The 22,717-nt window shown below is 41.8% G+C and overlaps 1 protein-coding gene across 2 annotated transcripts in view; it reads right to left on the bottom strand.

The window, feature by feature from the left end:
- The window catches only part of SEC11A (SEC11 homolog A, signal peptidase complex subunit), a 36,749-nt gene extending 15,185 nt beyond the window's left edge, over window positions 1-21,564 (bottom strand). Inside the window, exons 1-2 of one of the 2 annotated variants that reach the window (XM_087856621.1) lie at window positions 21,199-21,564; window positions 3,075-3,184 (exon numbers count right to left, since the gene is read on the bottom strand). In XM_087856621.1, coding sequence (XP_087712747.1) covers window positions 3,075-3,184; window positions 21,199-21,249 — 161 coding nt within the window. In that variant the 5' untranslated portion in view covers window positions 21,250-21,564. The remainder of the gene's footprint in view (window positions 1-3,074; window positions 3,185-21,198) is intronic. The other variant, XM_045813040.2, reaches the window with a different exon arrangement.
- Window positions 21,565-22,717: the final 1,153 nt, after the last annotated feature.

Genomic DNA, 22,717 nt, shown 5'->3' with positions numbered 1-22,717 from the left:
GCCGAAGGCAGACGCCCAACCGCTGTGCCACCCAGGCGCCCCATAAAAGCATATTTTTAAAGGTCACTACAACAGCCCAGGCAGGACATGAGGAGGGCCTGAAATAGAACAACAACAGGGAAGACAGCTATAAAATAAGAGAAGAAGAGAGAGGGAAAATAACAAATTTGATGGCCAATCAGACAGGACAGAAAGGGGTGATCAAAGATGACTGCTGGATTTTTAACAATGGCAATGGAGCAGATGGCAGTGACAGTCACAGAAAAAGGAGGAAGAAGGGGTGCCTGAGTGGCTCTGTCGGTTAAGCATCTGCCTCCAGCTCAGGTCATGATCCCAGGGTCCTAGGATCGAGTCCTTCATCGGGTTCCTTGCCCAGCAGGAAGCCTGCTTCTTCCTCTGCCTACAGCTCCCCCTGCTTCTGTGCTCATTCTCCCTCTCTCTCTCTGACAAATACATAATAAAATCTTTAAGGGGGAAAAAAAAAAGAAGTAGTAGGAGGAAGAACAGGTGTGTGAGAAAAGAAGATGAATTTTACTTTTATTACATGGAGTTTCAAGTGCCCCGTCAACATTCAGATGGAGATGTCCACTGTGGGGTGAAAACAACTCTAGATTTCAGGGAAGAAAGCTGGATGAGAAATAAAAAGATTTAAAAATTCAGAAACAGATGGCATTAAAAATAGTGTGCAATGGGGCACCTGGGTGGCTTAGTCAGTTAGGCTTCTGACTTTTGATTTGGGCCCAGGTTATGATCTCAGGGTCATGGGATCAAGCTTGGTGCTGGGCTCTGAGCTCAGCGGGGAGCTTTCGGCTTGGGAGTCTCTCTCTCCTTTTCCTTCTGCCCCTCCCCCCACCCTGCATGCTCGCTCGCACTCTCAAATAAATAAATCTTAAAAACAAAACAGTGTGCAGTAAGAGGACCGTTAAAGAAATAAACTGGGGGACACTTTTTAAACATTAAGTTATTAGTAAACTTTTTACTATTGCCTGACTAAACTAAATTTTTAGAATACATCAATTGTAAATTTTATAAGTTATATATAAACCACTTAAATATTTTTAAACTGACTTCAGCTCTATAAAGGGGAAAAAAAAGTTTTGAATGTTCGCTGAATCTCCGTTAAAAAAAAATAATATAGTATTTGTCTGCATCTGAAGCGAATATAACACTATGGGTCAAATATTGGAATTTAAAAAATATATTTTTCTAAGAAGTTATTTGTCTTTATCCCCAGTGACTTCACAAAAGTCCTAAAAGTGGATTCTCAGTTAACCTGAATCCTCTGAGGCATATTTAGTTTCAGGTAATAATTATATTCCTCGAAGTTACATGAAACCTGGGCCACCTGGTTTTACTCGGCCACCCAATCATGTACATTACCTTTCTCTAATGACCGCTCCTTCTAGTCTTGACCACATTCTCTTCCAAAAGGACCTGGTCTCTTTTAATTTCCCTTCTTTATTCCACATCAGTAATCAGAAAAGCTTAGTATATAAATAAACCTACCTGCAAAATAATTTGTCCAAACACCACTTTTAAGCCCCAACTGAGATTATAAATTTTCCAGCCGTAGCAGAAGTGAACTGTTTTCAGGACCACTGTGTGAAGAGGTCCTCAGTCGAATCCCCTGTTCACTCCAACATCCCCAGTTTACAAGTCATTAGAGTGTCCTTAAGCATCTCCACTGAAGGGAACTCAATCTGAAATAATCCCAGAAGAACCTCTAAAAGAAGCCTCCCTGGGTTCTCTGTCTACATCTTTTTCCCACAGTGCCAATTAGTGTGGCTTCTCCTTCTGTCAGCGTCTGAAACTGAAGCTCTCCACTGAATTTAAAACTGTCTGGGAACTTGGGGCCACATCGCTGTACTCCCAGAGTAGTGCATGCTTTCCCAGCTAATAAAATATATACATGCCTTCGGATCTCTAAACTTACAGTTGGATGTGTTCATTAATAAACATAGAACAAAGGTATGCGTAAGAGCAGGAGTAAGGTAAGACACCGGAGACCCGGTGCCTTGCTGTTGGAACCACTTATTGCTGAAGTGCATATATGACAATGAAGGAATCAAACGGATATTGTTAAGAGTAACGTACTATTACCTATACTCTAGATAATGTTAAAGATTTATTTTCTATTTATACACCATTATCTCCAGAGAAGATTTGAAATAGCTTATATAATTAAGCCCCAAATAAGACAGAATTATAATGATTCAATTAAACCAAGGGTAATTCTCCAAAAAGGAGTTAGTTACTAAATTTGTTTTTAAATCACTAGAGTATGAGTTCAAGGGTAGAGAAGGAAGTACAATGGGAAAAGATTCAGTACTGTCACTTTAAGAGGCAGCATTAAAATCTTCAAAATTCCTGAAGTCTGTCTGGAAGTGGTATTTAAAGGTCAGCAGGAAACACGAAAATAATTAGTGATGCTTCTGTACTGACACTGAGAACATGCTGCAGAAAAACTCTTTTAATTAATTCGTGGAGATGATACCTAATCCAACAAACTAACAACTATGCAGCAGCCCTGCTGTATCAAAAGGAAGAATGTAAGAAGACAGAATTATTTCAGGAAAATACAGTACACTCAAACACTTTCTTACAAGAAGTGCCCAAAATAGGGGCGCCTGGGTGGCACAGCGGTTAAGCGTCTGCCTTCGGCTCAGGGCGTGATCCCGGCGTTATGGGATCGAGCCCCACATCAGGCTCCTCCGCTATGAGCCTGCTTCTTCCTCTCCCATCCCCTGCTGTGTTCCCTCTCTCGCTGGCTGTCTCTATCTCTGTCGAATAAATAAATAAAATCTTTAAAAAAAAAAAAAAAAAAGAAGTGCCCAAAATAAAACTCACATAGTAAACGTTTTACGGAAAAGTCATGAGCCCTTTGGGGTCTGAATTCTAAGTGCCTAACAAGGCTGTGCATTTCTCACAGTTGAAAAATAGTAACTAATTTTCTTTCAGGCCCTCTTCTGGGAAAGCATAGTTTCCAGAGGAATAATATAATCGTTACTCAATTTCTCAATTTTCCTCTCAAGTAATGGCATGCAATCCTACGCCTTGAAAAGAAAAATTGTTACCTGAGCACCACTACAATTGGACTTTCACTTCCAGTTATGACCATTAGCCCCTTCCAGATCATCAGTGCCGAGGAGACAATCATTCCAAAATTTAGGACTTGATAATAGAGCTGTAAGAACAAAAGAGAAGAAATGAGATCCATAATTATCCCCACTCAAGAAAGCAACTGAGAGTATATCAATTTAAAAGTTTCAAAACAAAAACAAAACCAAAAATGTTTCAGGTAGTACTATTAGGGCAGCTGAAGTTCTGAGACAGTCTTAAAAATACTGTAATAATTATACCATCAGCATCCCAGCCCAGCCTCCTATCCCCCAGTAACCTTTCTCTTGTTTGGTCACTCAACACACGACCCTTACATAATAACTTACGTTTAAAACTTTTCACAGATGTTATTTCATTTAGGCTTCACCAAAATTCACCTTAAGTTCAAGCACAACCGTGGTACATACCACTGCTTCTACACTCCTCTAGGACTTAGTTTTCTACAACGTTTATCCCTTGACAACAATGGGCTATTCAATGGCATTTAACTCCACTCCTCTTCTTACATTGGAGGAAACTTAGTCTCAGACAGAGAAAATGACTTTGCCAAAGTCACACAGCTTGTCAGTCACATAATTAGGACTTGAAGGCCAGCCTTTTCTGTCTTACTAAATTTCCACTACTTGACAAATTGTAAGATTCTACTGCAATAAGCAGATATGATATGAGAAAGGCATTTCAAGTGAGAGAAACAACGTGGGCTAATTGGTTTGGACTAGGCTGGATAAGAGGATGATTGACTCATTTTTGTGATTTTAAAAAATGTACGTGCATGTGGACATTCTGCAAGACAACTGTTCTAGTCTTCAAAAATTCAATGCCATTGTTCTAGATCAAAAAGGACTACAGAGACATAACCAAATGTAATGCATAAACTTTGATTAGATCTTGGTTCAAAAGAACAAAATGCATATAAGAAAAAAATCCCAACTATAAAAGACATTTTGGGGGGTGCCTGGCTGGCTTAGTTGGTAGAGCATGTGACTGTTGATCTCAGGGTCACGAGTTCGAGTCCCACACATGCCATAGAAATTACTTTAAAAAAAAGGAGACGTTTTGGGGTCAGTTGGGGAAACTCAAACATAAAATAATAGTAGGAAATTAGTGTTAATTTTCTTAGGTGTGATAACAGTATTATGGTTATGGAGGATACTGCATGCTAGTAGTAGTGAGCCAACAGTAGTTAGGAATGAACTGTCATATCTGCAACCCATTTCAAATGATTCAGAAAAAAAAATTATATGCACACATAAGTACACATGGAGCAAATACAGCAAAATGTTAACAACTGTTGAATCTATGTGGTAGCTTACAGGTGTTTGTGTACTGTTCTTTCAATTTTTTTCAGCTTTGAGATATAATTGACAAATAAAAATGCAAGACTTTTTTTTAAGAAGGATCCATGCCCAACATGGGGCTTGAACTCAAAACCCTGAGATCAAGAGTTTCATGTTCTACCAACTAAGCCAGCCAGGTGCCCCCAAAGAGTAAGATATTTAAAGTGTATAACGTGAGGGGAGCCTGGGTGGCTCAGTGCGTTAAGTGTCTGACTCTTGATTTCAGCTCAGGTCATGATCTCAGGGTCGTGGGATTGAGCCCCATGCCAAGATCTGCGCCGGGCATAGCACCTGCTTGGGATTCTCTCTCTTCCTCTCCCTTTGCCCCTCCCTGCCCCCCTCTCTCTGTCTCAAATAAATAAGTGGATCTTCAAAAAAAAAAAGGATCTGATATGCGTATGCCCTGTGAAAGGGTCCCCCACGGAGCTCGTTACCACATCTACCACCTCACGTAACCGCCCCTTCCGGCAGGGGAGGGAGGGAGGTCTTTCGATTTTTCTTGAAACAAACGTATAGAAAAAACTGGAAGAACATAAATATGTGAGTGGTTACATCTGGGGCTACAATACTAGCCAATTTTGTGTCATCTTATTTACCTTTATTTTCTACTTTTACAATTAATTTTTATTTCTATCGAAATATAATTTAAAAACCAGCAATTATCCTGGTCATGGGAGGCCAGCCCAGCAATCATTTTGTCTTTTAGCTCTTTCTTGTGCTATTTACCCTCATGCTTCTGAAAACTGTTACTACTATTTTTATAAATTTGGATCATCTATTAACTACCTATTACGATAAGAATTTTAGCTCGGGAAGGATACACAAGAAACTGGGGACAGTGGCTGTCTCTGAAAGACGAATCGGCTGTTGAGGTGAAACGAAAATAACTTCCAGTATATACGCTTCATGTTTTTTAAGTTTTTACTAAGTTCAAGCATCATCTATTTAAAAATAAGTTGTTTAGGTTTATTTTCTTAAGTCCATGTTAACGGCCAGAACATTATTTTTCTGGTGCTCCAATGAAGTACGACATACTCTACTGACGCAATTAACGTAGCCCTCAAAGGACGAAAATATGAACATTTTCTAAAAGACACAAATATTTCCTATTCTTTGAGTAACGGAGTAATATGAGCATACAGGTATAATCTGATACGTAGTTTGACATTCCCATCTGGGGACATTTCCTCCCATTTACAGGCAAGGAAACTGAGGCACAAAAGGCTAAGTGATACGCTCATAGCGGCATAGCTACTGGCACGCAGAGCAGTAACTGTTATTATTATTATTTTTAAAGAGTTTATTTATTTATTTGACAGAGCAAGAGACAGCTAGCGAGAGAGGGAACACAAGCAGGGGGAGTGGGAGAGGAAGAAGCAGGCTCCCAGTGGAGGAGCCTGATGCGGGGCTTGATCCCAGAACACCGGGATCACGCCCTGAGCCGAAGGCAGACCCTTAACGACTGAGCCACCCAGGCACCCCAGAGCAGTAACTATTAGAACTCAGGTCTCCTAAATTCTACCTCTTCAAGATGGTAGCTTTTTAAAAGATCAAAAATATGGTCCTCTTACTCAGAAAACAGAACTGAGGAAGTGGAGTGGGAGAGGTCAGAAGTAGGAAAACTAATTTCTAAGAAGTAATTCTGGTCAACCAGTGGATAAGCAGTCAGGAATTCAGCTAAAGCCCTACTTTCCAAGCTTTTGCTCCTGAAAAATCACCTACAGTACTGGTGAGAACAACAGAATCCACACCCCAATCCTGACCTCTGAGGGAAGGGCTGTGAGAGTCCACCTAAATGACCAAATATAAAATGTAGCTCCATGATTCCTTACCTGGGGGTCAGATAAGTTTCATATTTCAAAACTGGCCAGATTTTGAAAAGGTAACCCTTGCATGTACCACATATTTACATAATACCCCTAGCGGGGTCTATGGCAATATCCCATAATCAACCATGTTAATATTTCTGCAGCAAAACTTTAAAAATTCGCACTGAAATAAGTAAAATCTAAAAATAGCTACACGTCAATCAGTTCAGGTCTGTTTCCTTGATGAGAATCTTTCCATTTTCAGAAGGGTACCGATGTAGCATTGGCAGAACAGGTGTGAGATATCTAATAACCATTCTTTAAAAGAAAAATGAAAAGACAAAAATTACAACTCCCCAGGTCCCTGCAAGGAGGTCACTGTTCTACCCATAATTAGCCTTCTCCTTTCCCTCAGACTTGTAATACGACCTTTCACTACAGAGTCATTGTTGTGAAATTTATCTAATCACTAAAATCACCATCATTCTTATCAGTGAGAAAGAGGTTAAAAGTCCCTCACTGTGTATGACCCGTATGTTCCTTAAAATGTGCTAAGTCAGTCTGTGAGCCAAAACCTAGACAGAAGCACACTATTTGCTGAAACAAATACTCTATCTGAGCAAAAGTCTGAAAAATGTCGTATTCTTCTCCCTTTCTTTTCTCCCCTTTTTCCCACCAACAGTCTTTACTCAAAAGACAAACACACTGCCTCCCTAGCTCCTGCTTTCTTTACCACTACATCTGAATACTTACGAAAAAGGGCTGTCTTTTTCTGGTATTAGCAGAAATAAGGTGGCAGCTACCTAACCTCATATCATGTGGCAACATCATGCTAACTATTAATAAGACACCGTGACATATGTAGAACGACAACCACAGAAGTGAATAGCCCTATTATCATTTCTAAGAAGTGATGAACAATACGCTCTTCAACGCTCAAGGTGAAACTAGAAAAAAATGTTATTAAAACCAATCAAAGCAGGGCCCCTCGGGCAGCTCAGTTGGTTAACTGCATTTCTTCAGCTCAGATCATGATCTCTCAGTTGGTTGAGCGTCTGCCTTTGGATCAGGTCATGATCCTGGGGTCCTCACATCGAGCCCCGCATCAGGCTCCCTGCTCAGCGGGGAGCCTGCTTCTCCCTCCGCCCTGCCCCTCCCCCTGCTCATGCCCTCTCTCTCTCTCTCAAATAACTAAAATCTTAAAAAAAAAAAATCAAAGCTTTTGGTAGGTATGGTATGTAGATTTGTGTGTGATATTTTACTTTTACAGTTTTAGGAAGCCGAATCCTCTCCTACGAGTTCTGTGACAATTTAAAATACACTGTAAGTAATAAGTAACAAGAGTTTAAAAAAAAAAATGTAGGACCGAAAATTCAGCAACATAAAAGCTGACAAATTTAACAGCCATAATCTGGAAGTCACGTACCGTGCAGTTATCTGCTACAGTTATCAAATCCACCATTATATTTCCTATTCTTGCAAGAGATATTTGAGGTTCAACACATAGGTTATTTTCATAGAAGTCACACTTCCAGCAATCAAGCAAAGACAGAAGTGACCATGGAAGCAAAAATGTGTCTCAGAGCTACAAAACTGCAGTTGTCCTAAGTTTTCAACTTCTCTTAAGATCTCAAACTAAGGGACTCATCAATCCATAACCACAATTCCCCTGCTTCCTAACTCACAAAAGAGGAAGTGATTAGAAGCTGAGGTATTAGAGGCAGATACCTTGACAGCAGCTAGAAGTAAAGCTGATGGTGTTGGAAAAATGGAAGCATATTCAGAATATGTGCTGTTATTATGGCCCAATAAAGTCACTGATAGAGCCAGTGATGATCTTAAATGAAAATAAGAAAAGAAAAAATCCTGAACAGCCTAAACAGGCATAATATCAGAAATAGTAAAACAAGTTTCATTTTTAAAAATGTTAAATTTTTTGGGACTCCTGGGTGGCTCAGTTGGTTAAGCGTCTGCCTTTGGCTCAGGTCACGATCTCAGGGTCCTGGGATCCAGCCCAGAATCGGGCTCCCTGCTCAGTGGGAAGGCTGCTTCTCCCTCTCCCTCTGCCATTCCCCTCCTTGTGCTCTCTTGCTCATTCTCTCTCAAACAAATAAAATCTTTTTAAAAAATTTGGGGGAGGGGGGCCTGGGTGGCTCAGTTGGTTAAAGCAGCTGCCTTTGGCTCAGGTCATGGTCCCGGGGTGCTGGGATCAAGTCCTGCATCAGGGATCCCTGCTCTTCTGGGAGCCTGCTTCTCCCTCTGCCTCTTTCTCCTCTCCCAGCCCTGTCTCTTTTGAGTAAATAAAGAAAATCTTGAAAGAAAGAAAGAAAGAAGAAAGAAAGAAAGAAAGAAAGAAAGAAAGAAAGAAAGAAAGAAAGAAAGAAAGGAGGGAGGGAAGAAAGAAAGAAAGAAAGAAGGGAAGAAAGAAAAGAAAGAAAACGTTAGAAAGTATTTTGACTTGAATAAAATGAAAATACATCAAAATCTGTGGGATGCGCCTAGAAATGCTACACAGAAGGAATCTTATAGCAATAAAGGCCTAGATTAAGAAAAAAAGAAAAGTCTCACATTATATGTTGTATTTTGGTTTATACTCAGTTCAAAATATTTTGTAACTTCTCTTGTGATTCTCCTTTAACCCATGGGTTATTTAGAAATTGTTTAATTTCCAAATATTTGTAAACTTCCTAAATTAAGCTTCTACCTTAAAACACTAGAAAAAGCAAATGAAACCCAAAGTAACTCACTGAAAATGAATACTAAAAATAAGAGGGGTGTCTGGGTGGCTCAGTTGGTTAAGCATCTGCCTTCAGCTCAGGTCATGATCCTGGAGTCCCAGGATCGAGCCCCAGGGATAGAACCCCATGTCCTTGTTCCTTTTGCCCCCTCTCCCCCACTGTGTATGTGTGCTCCCTCTCTCTCATGCTCTCTCAAATAAATAAAATCTTAAAAAACAACAAAAACAGAAAATCAGCAAGGATACAGAAAACTTGAATACCATCAACCAACTAAACACCTAGAGAACACTCCACCCAACACAGCAGAATACACATTCTTTTCAAACACACGTGATGCATTCTCTGGAGATCAGGCCCTTGGCAAATAAAAAAGAGCCTCAAATTTTAAAAGATTGTAATCATACAAACTATGCTTTCCAACCACAATGGAATTAAATTAGAAATCAGCACTGGAAAGAAATTTGGAAAGTCCACAGATACTCAGAAATTAAACAACATTTTTCTAGATAATCCATGGGTCAAAAAAGAGATCACAAGGGAAATCAGAAAATATTTTGAGAACTGAGTATAAACAAAAACACAACATATCAAAATTTATGGAATGAAGCTAAAGCACTGCTTGGAGGGAAATATATAGCTTTAAATACATATGTTAGAAAAGATCTTAAATCAATAACCCAAGATTCCACTTTAAGAAACTAGAAAAAATAGCAAACTAAACACAAAGCAATCAGGGAAGGAAATATAGTTTAGAGCATAAATCCACAAAGTAGAAAACATATAAACAACAGAGAAAAAATCAATAGAAGTCAAATTCATAGAGATGGAAAGGAGAAAGGTAGCTGCCAAAGGGTTGGGGTGAAGGGAGAATGGGGAGTTTTTAATGGGTACAGAACTTTAATTCTGCAAGATGAAGAGAGTCTTGGAGATTGGTTGTACAACGATGTTCACGTACTCGACACTACCGAACCCTACACTTTAAAAAATGGTTGAGACAATACATTTTATGTGTATTTCACCACAAGTTTTAATAATTATGCTAAATGAAAGTAGTCAGCTGCAATGGTTTTATTTATACAAACTATCCAGTTAAGGCAAATCCTAAGAGAAAGATTCGCAGATGCCCAGGACTGGGAATGGGAACAGGCATCAACTGCAGAAGTGCACAAAGGATCTTTCTGGGATGATGGAAATGTTCTAAAACTGGACTGTCGTGATGGCTGCACGACTCGATAAATTTACTGAAGAACATGAACTATACACTTAAAAAGGTGAATTTTATAAACTATGTATCAATAAACCTTTTCTTTTTTTAAAGCACACACACACAAAATAGAAGCAAACAGAGCGGGCAAGGCCTCAGAGTAAAGGAGGTCTTTTTAATTGACCTGAAGTCCAGAAGCTATGAATAGAGGAAAATGTGATTACCAAAACAAAATAAAATAACCAAACAATAACCAAAAAACCCCACAACTATGCATGGCGAATTACACTATAAGTCAAAAGACAGATGACAAACTCAGAAAATACTTACCATATATAGAAACAAAAGACCAATCTTCCTATAAACAGCTCTAAGAAATCAGTAAGAAAATAACCACCCAAAAAGGAAAATAGGCAAAGGATTATGAACTGCTAGTTCATAGAAAAAGAAGTAAAAATGACTCCCAAATCATATGAAAATGTGCTCAACCAACTCAGAATAAAGGAAATACAAAGTAGAACTGTCCTGAGGTACCGCTCTTCAACTAGAACAGGAGAAACCTAGAAGTTCGAAAGCACGCAATGCTGCAAAGCTACAGGAAAAAGTCACTTCCGCTTTTCAAATTTTTGAATAACGTAAATATAATATTTAAACTATTCATTACAAGGGGGGGTAAGGGTGAGCTCACAAACTTACTTCAACTACCTTACTTCTCTTTCTGAAGCACTTGGCACTGGATTAACTTTCTTGTAACTCACTCATCCCTTGGTTTGTTACGTCGGTCCCCCAAATACACGTGTTCTAAGATCCAATCTTTGTCCTCTTCTCTTCCCATTCTGCATGCAATCTTTTCTCTTCATGGCTTCGATTACAACATTCGCTGATGACACCCAAATCTCTATCTTCATATCACACCACGTATATCCCCTAGGTAAATATATTGTTACTTACTAAAAATCACCTTAAATTCAGCAGATCCAAAGCTGAACTCAATCCCTTTCCTCAAATCTCTTCCTCCTCTACACTCTCTAGTGTAGCGACTGGTACCATCATCCGCCCAAGGCCTCTGGATTTCACCTCCCCGACATCTCTCACATCCAGTCCGTGGGCTTTACTCCTGTGGCTCCTGCTTGATCAGGTCTTGTTTCCTCTCACCAAGACTATTAGAATAATCTGACGGTTCTACCTCTAGACTTGCATCCATATAACTCATGTGCCTATATATTAATTTTATAAGGTGAAAATGAAATTATTGTACTGTCTGCTCCAAATTCCTTCTCACTACTTATGAAGTATGAACTCCTCAGTGTACAGGCCTTCCATGATTTGGCCCCTGCTGTCCTCTCCAACCTTATTTCCTGCTCTAAGTGATATTCCAGGCTCATAACCATAAACATAATCTAGCTTATCATGCAGTCTATCACGGTCCCTTAACAATGCTACTACATGTAGCAATAATCGGAACTACAAGGTACATTTTTTTTTAAGATTTTATTTATTTGACAGAGAGAGACACAGCGAGAGAGGGAACACCAGCAGAGGGAGTGGGAAAGGAAGAAGCAGACTTCCCGCTGAGCAGGGAGCCCAATGAGGGGCTCGATCCCAGGACTCTGGGATCATGACCTGAGCCGAAGGCAGACACTTAATGACTAAGCCACCCAGGAGCCCTTTTTTTTTTTTTTTAAGTAGGCTCTATGCCCAGCGTGGAGCCCAACATGGGGCCCAAATTCACAACCCTGAGATCAAGACCTGAGCTGAAATCAAGAGTTGGGACGTCCAACTGATTGAGCCACCCGGGCCCCAGTACATATTCTTAATAAGTCTGAATGATGAGAATCAGAGGTTAGGTACCCTGTCTTGGTAAGACAATCATCAGCTTCTAACAATGCCAACTTAAAATAGGCTCATTCCATGTTTTTGTGACAATTTCCTACCTTTGAAGACCCCTGCAGCAAGAGGAATAAGACCACTAGGTATGCTTTTGGTAACAGGGCCTACTTGAGGGCTACATCAACTCTAGAGCTTTCTATCCTAATCTGGTAAAGGAGACCCTTGATTGGCCCTCCATTCCAAACTTGTTTATTATATTGATGATATCATGCTGACTGGACTTGGTAGTTGAACCTCGTGACCTAGACTCCTTGGTAAAATATGTATGTGGCCAGAGTGTGGGAAATAAATACCACAAAAATTCCCGTCCCAATGAAAATTCTTGGGGTCCAGCGGTTCCTGCTAAGATAGCTCTTCTAAGACAAGGGATAAGTTGCTGCATCTGGTTCCTGCTACCACGAACAAACTTAAAGCGCAGTGGGCCTCTTTGGATTCGGGAGGCAACATATACCTCATTTGGGTGAACTACTGCAAGCTCTTATCTAATAGACCCATTTTGAGCCAGTTTTGAGTAGGGCTCCGCGACAGGTCCACGCTGCCATGAAAGCCGTTCTAACACTTGAGCCATATGACCCAGAAGATCTCATGGTGACTGAAGTATTTATGACAGGGAGCCTCTGGCCATTCCCTATAGGTGAACGGCAGCACAGACCTTCGGATTAGGGGCAAAGCTATGCTATGCTCTGAACTATTCTCTTGAGCAACAGCCTCTGGCTTGTTACTAAGTTCTAGTAGAGACCGAACACTTGACCGTGGGTCACCAAGTTACCATGTGACCTGAACACTGCAGCTTGAACTAGATGTTCCCAGATACACCCAGCCATGCAGTTGGGCACTCATACAGCACTCCGCCATCACGTGGGCGTGGTCTATATAAGTCTGGGCTTGAGCAGGTCCGGAAGACATAAGCAAACTGTACAAGCAAGAGACTCAGACACTCACCGCTCCTGCTCATGTCATACCGCTTCATCTCTCTCAGCTCATACCCATCGCCGCATGGGGAGCTGACTAAGGAAGACTGTGGGCCTGGTTTTTAGATGGTTCTACAGGAACCATCAAGCACCAACTGAAAACAGACGGCTGTGGCATTACATGTCCATTCAGGGCTGACCACAAGGGACTGTAATTAAGGGAAATCCCTCCAAGGGGCATAACTTTGAGTGATGTAACAGTTGTTCACTTTGCCTGGAATGAGAGATGGCCACAGGTGTGGATTTATACTGCTTCAAGAGTGACTACCAGTTTGGCTAGATGGCCAGGGGCTTGGAAGGGACATAACTGAAAAGCCAGAGACAACAAGGTTGGGAAGAGGTATGTTGAATGAGCTCTCCAAATAGGTACTTAGAATGTGAAGATACCTGTGTCCCATATAAATGTTCACCAAAGAATGACCTCAGCAGAGGAGTCTCTTAATACTTAGATAAAATTCCCTGTTCTCTGGATGTCAGTCCTCCACTCTGCCCAGCTACTCCTGTCTTGTCCAAAGATCAAAGTGGCTGTCTGTAGCAGCCAAGTTGAAGGTTAGCAACATGGATTTTCACTCACCAAAACCAATTTGGTTCTAACCAATGATGAGTGCCTAGTCCGCCAACTGCAAAAAAAATCAACAATGACACCATGCTTGATACTGGTTCACTTTCATCATGGGAGGGGCAGCAATTTTCCTTACTAGAATATATTCTGGATATGGATCTGTCTTCTTTGTCCTTGGTATTTGTCAAAACCCCATCTGTGAACTTATGGAATGCTTTATTTCCTCATCATGGTATTCCACACAACACTGCTTGTGACCAGGAAACCCATTTTATGGATAATTAAAGTACAGCTGTGGGCACATGGGTCATGGAATTCACTGGTCTTACTATGTCTCCCATCACCTTGAAGTGGCCGGCCTGAAAGAAAAGTGGAACAGTAGGCTAGTTATCAAGTTATTGTCTCTGAATTCCAATCCATCCTTGTGTTACCTAAACAAATTCTTTTCCAACTGGCTCAATGATGTTAAGTTTTGTTTGTTTGTTTTTAAAGACTATTCATTTTAGAGAGAAAGAGAGAGCACAAGCAAAGGGAGAAGCAGAGGGAGAGGGAGAAGCAGACTTCCCACTGAGCTGGGAGCCCAGCATGGGGCTCAATCCCAGGACCTGGAGATCATGACCTGAGCTGAAGGCAGATGCTAACCATCTGAGTCACCCAGGTGCCCTGATGTTAAGTTTTATTAATAAAAGCATGGGTGGACCACTGCGAGGTGATGGAGGGACTTCTCCTGTCTGTCCCATGTTTTTATTCCACATGGTAGCAGCGAGTGGATCTGTGTGCAGGTGCAATAGTGCTCTCTTCAGTGACCATCATAGCCTGGCTCCTGCCCACACGATCTCTGGCAAGTTTCTCGGCCTCCCAGCAGGCCACTGCTATGGACCAGCTCCAGCTCCCTGCCATGCAAATGTCACTGCCGTAGCAGATCGAATGTTCCTATGGAGCCACACCCTCTCCAAAGAGGTCTGAATCTCAGGCTCGGGAGGGGGGCTGGAGAAAGGTATTTTCTTATTTCTTTCCTTGTCCACTCCCTCATCCTAGAGGGTAGTAACTGTTTTCTCACCATGCTATCTCTGAACCTTTTATGAGTGCTCTTTTACCCCTTTTTAATAGTTAAGCATGTTTTACTAGTTAACAGTTTTTTATATTAAACTTTTCCCTGTTAAGTTACTGGTAAGGTTTCTATCTTCTGAGTGATACAGATGGCCTTTTGAGAATAGTTATAGCACCAGCTAGGCATCAGCAACACTCTGTGGGGCTGGGAGAGTCTAACGCCTTCCAGTATATGGTATATGCCCTGAAATCAGCAACAAACCTATGGGATTATTTCTTCTATAGGTACAATTCACTAATCTGGAGTTACAGGATGATTGGGATGCCTGGGTGGCTCAGTTAAGTGTCTGCCTTCAGCTCAGGTCATGATCTCAGCATGCCACACTAGCTAAGCCCCTCGCTCAGTGGGGAGCCTGCTTCTCCCTCTGCCTGCCACTCCCCTTGCTTGTGTTCTCTCTCTCTGACAAATAAATAAAAGCTTTTTTAAAAATGGAATTAAAGGGTGAGAATGGGAGTGACCCCTCTCACTATTACCCTTAAAAATCTGCTAGTGAAAATTCTGCTTTCTATTCTCACAACTTTGGATGATGATGGCCCAAAACTTTTCATTTCCAAAAGAAATATCCTTCCATCAGGGAACACAATGGTTCCGTTAAACTGGAAGTTGAGACTACTACCTGGCCACTCTGGGCTCCTCATGCAAGTGAACCAAAATGCAAAGACTGGAGGTTATTTATTGGCAAGCGTGACTGATGCTGACTTTCAGAAAAAAAATAAGGTTGTTTCTAAATGAGGGAAGTGAGTATAACGGGACTACAGAACCCTCTGAGGCCTCTTAGTACTCTCATGTCCTGTGAGAAAAGTTGGTGAAAACTACAACAATCCATTTCAGGCTGGACTACCCTTTTTTTTTTTTTTTTTAAAGATTTTATTTATTTATTCAACAGAGATAGAGACAGCCAGCGAGAGAGGGAACACAAGCAGGGGGAGTGGGAGAGGAAGAAGCAGGCTCATAGCGGAAGAGTCTGATGTGGGGCTCGATCCCATAACGCCGGGATCACGCCCTGAGCCGAAGGCAGACGCTTAACCGCTGTGCCACCCAGGCGCCCCATAGGCTGGACTACTCTTGACATTAACCCTTTAGTAATGAAGGTTTGGGTCACTCTACCAGGCAAGAAACTATGACCTACTTGAGCTCTTGCTGAGAGCAGAAGGAATATGGAATGCTTAATGGAAGAAAGACTACAGCTACAACCACATGGCCAATTACAGAAACAAAGGATAGCTACATATTAGAAGCATAATTTTGCCTTTACCTTTATTTGAAAAATTAAATACAATTAGAAGAGGTGTATATAGTTGCTGAGTTGACAAAGGGTAAACTACAGCAGTTTTGTTCTTTGCCAACTTGACTAAGCTCCCTGTAGGGCTCTGGGTTAAAGTTGGCCAAAAAAGGAAATGTGCCCAAGATCTGGAAGGTGAAAGGGAAGCAGCTGCTACTACGCTGAAGGTCAGTGTGGTTGGAGGTGGTGAGCAACAGACGGGAAGGGCCTGGCTGAGTCTGGTTTGTCCTTGCTTTCTCCTGTCCAAGCCCGGCTCTTCTGGCTAACGGAGCCTCAATGTAGAGGCAACAGCCGTCCACAGGCTTCATCTACTCTCCTTCCGTGTGGCCCCACTCCATCAACCAGACATTTGTCCACCCGTAACAGTGCTCCAGAAGAGCTGGTGAATGACATTTCTCTGATTCTCCATCTCTCAGTTTTAGACTGTGACTTATCCAGCTTTTCCCACAATTGTGTAATATCTAATTCCTTCAATAAATCCTTAATTCCATAATAGTCATAGTGGTTCTGCCTCCCAGACTAAACTCTGACCGATAAACCATGTTTTCAGGTAAACCTTCCGTCTCTGTGCACGACTTGTGTTTGGATACTATACCTCACCTCGTTCCCTGAAGTCAGAAAAGACAACTCTTTTGGCCATGGGAATGAATTATCATGCTTGTCTTTGTGTCCTTGGAAAGAATATTATGAAAAAGATCTCCCCAAACTAAGAAATATGAAGTCTCTAGGAACCATTGCAAATAAATGTCTCAATCCTTACGATGGTGCTGTATTCTAGATTTTGCTCAAAGTTACATAGGATAAAGAATGATTTCTGGATGCCTGAGAATATGCTCATGGATGCTAAGTGCAGTTTATAATTCTACTTGTAATTTTTCCTTGTTTGTCTTTTGAGACTGTAGTATTTCTACACTGAAACTTGACAATTAATTACTGAATGCAGACACCCTGTCAATAACACTTTCCAGATCCTAAACAAGACTACTAGTTTTCAAAAATCTGGACAGATCTGTCCTCTGTGCTGTATATACCTATTTGCTGCACACTTACTCATATTTGGTTGACGGTTAAGAAAAGTCTCCTAGGTTTCTGTGTGCTTTACTGGAGGGCCAATTTATTTTTAAAAAATTATCAAAGATATCTAGAATTCAATCAGATATCATTACAATAGCCATTAGGAGTTGAGTGATCCTAAGGGATAAGAAGATAGAAAAATGAAGAATTCTGCTAAGTCCTAAGGTCTTTAGATTTAGGCAGGAAGACATACAGATAATTAAAATCCAAAGAAATACAAAATTCAATCAAGTAATATAAGCGGCCTAAGGAGGAGCTAATAAGCAAATTCTGTGAAAGGTGGATTAATCCCATCAGGGCTGAAACATGAATCTAGCCACATCCTGACCAATATCCTCTGGTCATTTAGAATTCTCAGCAAGCAGAGAAGACAATCCCAAAAATTACACGTGAAAGCAACCTAAAAATTATCTGGCATGACATAGTCATTTTCTTAGCAGGTAAACATCTTTTAACCCAAGGAAAATTTATAACTAAGAACAGAAATGCTTAAAGGAAATTATGTATAGTGTTAATATTTTTATGTTAAAAACTCTGTGCATATTTGGTATTTTAAGTATTTATAAAATTTTAAGAGAATTTCCCCTATCAAAGGAATAGGTCAGGTTTGTAGTTCCAGTTTGAAATGCATAATCAATTGTTGTGAAGTTATTATTTTGATCAGAAAGTTTACTATTTATACAGTGTTGAAACATTTCAGAGAACTTAAGTAGCCCCAGACATATAAAGAATTATATAAGTATTCAGTGGCTTGTTGAATAATGGATGTTCTTAAAAAGGAAATTTTTGAATTTATAATATTTTTAAGATGTTTGTTTGTAAATTAGCCCAAATATTCAAAGCCTCTTAAAACTGATTGTTAAAATTTCCTATACTTTCTTTTTTTAATTTCCTGGCCTTTAAATAGGGTAAGATTTGTAAACTGATTCTGAAAAGCTTAAGAACTCAGTTTTAAAATTTTAGTTTTTACAAACAACATTATATTTTAAAATGAAAGATAACTCTATGAACAGGCTTTTCTGGACACAAAGGCCACTTCAATGGGCATCAAAAAACTAATCTATAACCTGGGGTGCCTGGCTGGCTCAGTCGGTAGAGCATGTGACTCTTGATCTTGGGGTTCTAAGTTTGACCCCCTCCCTGGGTATAGAGATTACTTAAAAATAAAATCTTAAAAACAAAAACAAACAGAAACTAACCTATAACCAGTCAATTTGGAATCAATTTGCTAAATTTTCAGGAGTTTTACAAGTTGATTGTTAAACAGTGTTATTAAAAATTAGTACGATTAAATGACATTAAAAACAAAGGTAGGGGTGCCTGGATGGCTCAGTCGTTAAGCGTCTGCCTTCAGCTCAGGGCCCTGGGATAGAGCCCCACATCCGGCTCCCTGCTCCCCTGGGAGCCTGCTTCTTCCTCTCCCACTCCCCCTGCTTGTGTTCCCTCTCTCGCTGGCTCTCTCTCTCTCTGTCAAATAAATAAAAAATCTTTAAAAGTAAAAAATAAAAACAAAGGTAATAAATAATCTAAATCCATCAGTCCCTGACTATTTTACTACATTTTCTCATTATCTATGTTCTTGAGGTGATTTTTTCTACTTTTTCTCTAGGTGGAAATTATAGTTGCATGCTACCCCATCTCTTCCTAATTTCACATTCAGTGATGTCATGTTAGTAGTGTGTAATCAGCCATCTCGGGTGTATGTGCACCATGGAAATAGGCAAACTTGATCAATCAGGGCTTCGTGGATTAAGAAAAGCCTCAGGAAAACAGTGCCCTGATACTCCAGTAAAGGAGCTACACTCCAAAGCGGAGAAGACAAATGAAATAGTATGTAAGTGCTAAAAGGACTGCAGAGCTCACCTAATGTCCTGGGGCAGTCCACAAAGACTCAGAAAGAATACAAGAGGAGTTCTAAAGACAGTTGAGTATGAGATGTTTGAATAGAGCAATGTTCATAACGACAGTAACATGAAATAGGAAGGAAAAGTAAACTGAAACAAGTGAGAAATAGCAGCCTGTAAAATGACTAGGACTTACGGCAAATGCCAATCTGAGGGTTTGGGCGATTACCTACGAGGCAAGGAGGAGCTACTGAAGGTTTGAGGGTAGGAGAAAGGGCTTTAATCTGGCAACTGACAACGATGTATAGGATTCAGTAAAGGTAGTGAAACACTTTATTTCAGGAAACTGTGAGGCCAACCAAAAAAACTGCATTACATACAATAAACAAAATAATCAATTAAAACCCAAAACTCCAAAGAATACAAACTCTGTGATTCTATGTATATAAAATGCAAGGTCATCTATACTGACAAAAAGCAAGTATGTGGTTGCCGGGTGCTGGAGGAGAGATGAGCACAAGGGCTCTTGTGGGTGATAGAAATGTTCTGTTATCTTGACTGAGATGGGTGCATAGAACTGTGGAAACTTATCAAATTGTACACTTTAAATGGATGAAGCTCATTGTACTCAAGTATTCCCCTTGAACCTGATAAGAAAAAGAATTACAACTCAAACAACTTAATCAGACATTTGGTATGTTATTTAGGCATAAATGGAAAAGTTATGTAAATTACAGCAGTTTTAGAAGAGTAGAACCAAACTAGTTTCCCTCTTTCCATCTGATTAGCTCTCAGTATCTACAGTCACTGACAATTCTTTTTCCCAGATATCATGTACAAGTACAACCTCCTTCATAACTTTCCCTCAACCCCACGGCCATGCTATCCAGTCCCTGCCACCCCCCAACAACGTTCCGGAGGTTGCACATCTTCATCTGTATTATGGGAGTAATATTACCTACCTCACTGGTATATAAAACACTTCATACATAGCAAGAGCTCAAAATAATTATTATCTGCCTTAGTCATTTTCTACACACTTATGCTCCTTGAAGGCAGAGTTTGTCTCATTTATCTTTGCATTTCTCTCATTGTACCTAGCGTAAGTTACAATGAATAGAAGGCCCAAAGTACATACTTTTTCAGAGAAATGTCCGTGGAACCTAGAAATTCAGATATGAAGAAAACACCATACCACAAGTGAGAATCGAAGTGTTACCATAAAGACACAAACGTTTAGTGCCATTTGATAAGAATGATCACGTATGACTGAAGGAATTATGAAACCTGTCTAAGAGGTGACACTGAGCTAGGTGAAATCTGAAGGGGGGATTAAGGGAAGGGTGCATATCCACTTCCCTAAACGGTAATTATAAATAGCATAAAATACAAGTCCAAGAGAAACATCTTCAATAGTGACATGTTAAATTCTTAACAGTAAAATACTATAAAAAGGTCCAAGGCAAGCAAAACTAGGCTCTACACACACTTCGTGCAGAGAGGCAACCTTTTCTAATGACTGAATAATTACAGCACTGTTCCAGTACCACCTGGCATATGGTCTAGAAGTTCAAGATGGAGTAAGGAAGGCTTAAGGGCAAAATCAGAAGATCTGAATTTCAAGATCCCTGTACTACTAATATTGGGCATTCTGAGGGCTGCCACCTTCCTGCTAAGCGGACTCAAGGGCAAGTATTACTACTGTTCCAACTCTGAAGTCAGAGGTGCTCCAGGAAAAGGCACGGCAGCCCGCTGGGGCCCAGAGGTACTAGAAGGGTTGCTACGGGCTGAAAACAGCACAGCGGCTTTTGAGGGGCCTACATCCGCCTTCCCGAGCATCCCAGAAGCCAGTGTAGTGCTGAACTGCTAAACCTAGTCGCCGGAATTGATCGGGAGTCGCTGCGATTGCAGGAAACACGAGTTTGCCGCCTTCCCAAATCTCAAATGCTAAGCAACCCCAACTCCCACTTAGAAAGCACCCTGCGGTTTCCATTTGCTCTCCTGCCTCGTTAGGGGGAATGGAACGTGAAAAGCCGGCCTCCCGCTCCGCCCCTGGCAGGCCCCGACGCAGCTAGGGGCTAAACACAGGGGGCGGACAAAGCGACCTCCGGCCACACGCTCCACAAAGGCAAGGAATGATCCAGGCGTCAGACCCACTCAGCCCCTCGCACATGGTGCCAGAGGTCTGCCGGGCTCCGCAGGGGCGGCGTCAAAGGGAGACGGGGAGCCCCGCGAGACAGTGGGCGGCCAACCTCACCTGCCGCTTGTTCATTCGCCGCACATCGTCCAAAAAATCTAGAGACAGCATGGCGCGGCCGGCGAGGGGCACACGAGCAGCGGAGAGGGCGCGAAGTGACCAGAAGGCGGAACGGCTGGCGCACCGGCCGGGCTCGCACTGGACAGGACCCCGCGGCGCCCGCACTTCCGCTTCCGGGGCGGGAACCGGCTCTCCCTCTCCCCCCCTCCCTGCCCCGCCCCGCGCGTCGCTGCGGAGAGCAGACAAAGGGACTCGCGACTCTCCTAATCTTGTCTCCCGGCCTCGTCTCGCTGCAGGAGGGCGCTCCCACGCCGGACCTCGCCTGCTGAGAACCTACCGGAGCCCTGTCTGCGCGCTTAGCCCCCGGCCCCTAGCGGAGGCGGTGACCCGGGTTCTCCGGGAGGCCGCCCTGCAACCTCCGGAAGGCGGGCTCTCGCGCACTCCCGGCCAATCGGGAGCCGGTCTTGGGTGTCCCGGGGGCCGCGGCGGCCCTTGAGTGGCCGGCAGCTCCAGTTGGGCGTCGGGTCTGGGTGTGGCCCTGGACGTGTGGCCAGGCCTTGCCTTTGCTGTTGGGGCTGTTCTCCCGCGTTACGGGAAGTGGCGGCAGACGTGGTTGCGTTAAGTGCTTTCGGGTAGCGGTGGAGAATGGGAGAGCCTTTCGAAGCACTGCCTGAGCCTCCCGGGAGTTCACAGGCTTTGGTGGAAGAGAGAACAACCAAAGAATGCTACGGTGTGATGCGACCACCAGGGGTGCGGGGTGTCAGGAAGTCCCTGGCTGACAAGAACGTGACCTTGGGAGGATCTGCCCTCTCCTTGACCTCTGCCTCCTACTTTTGTTACCTTGGGCACCTGGATGTGACCCTCTTCTGGCTGCCGCCGACTCTGTAACAAACAGCCTTTGCCTTCTTCACTTGCTCAGGCTGCGTTATAATATGCACCTAGGACGGGAAGGACCGAAGCTGGTCTCTTACTACTAGTATTTCTATGTTTTTCAAAATACTAGTTATCTCACATTAGGGTGAAGGATCTACCGGAACTTTTTGCACTGTCTTTGCAATTCTTTACATCGAAAATTACCTCAAAATAAAAAGTGAAATATTTTGGAGGATGGATGTAATGAAAAAGATAGATAATAAATTTGGGGGAGGATGGAAGCCTCATAGGCTGCAGGTGGGAATGTGAAATGGGACAGCCATTTTGGAAAATGGACTGGTAGTTCCTCAAAAGGTTAAATATAGAGTTATTATATTAACCAGCAGTTCCACTGTTAGGTATATATCAAAGAGAATTGAAAACATATGTCCACACAAAAACTTGTACATGAATATTTATGGCAGCATTGCTCTTAAAAAACCAAAATGTTCAAATAACCCAGATGTGCATTAACTGATGAATGGATAAGCAAAATGTGGTAGAGCTATACAATGCAATATTGTCAATAAAGACAAATACAGCAACACGAATTGGACCTTGATAACGTTAGGCTTAGTGAAAAAAAAAAGTCACATACTGTATGATT

Source organism: Ursus americanus, chromosome 28, assembly GCF_024610735.1.
Source record: "Ursus americanus isolate L20-20 chromosome 28, mUrsAme1.1.p, whole genome shotgun sequence".
Lineage (NCBI taxonomy): Eukaryota > Metazoa > Chordata > Mammalia > Carnivora > Ursidae > Ursus > Ursus americanus.
Note: the sequence above shows the minus strand (reverse complement) of the source record. Positions and strands in the feature narration are given on the sequence as shown.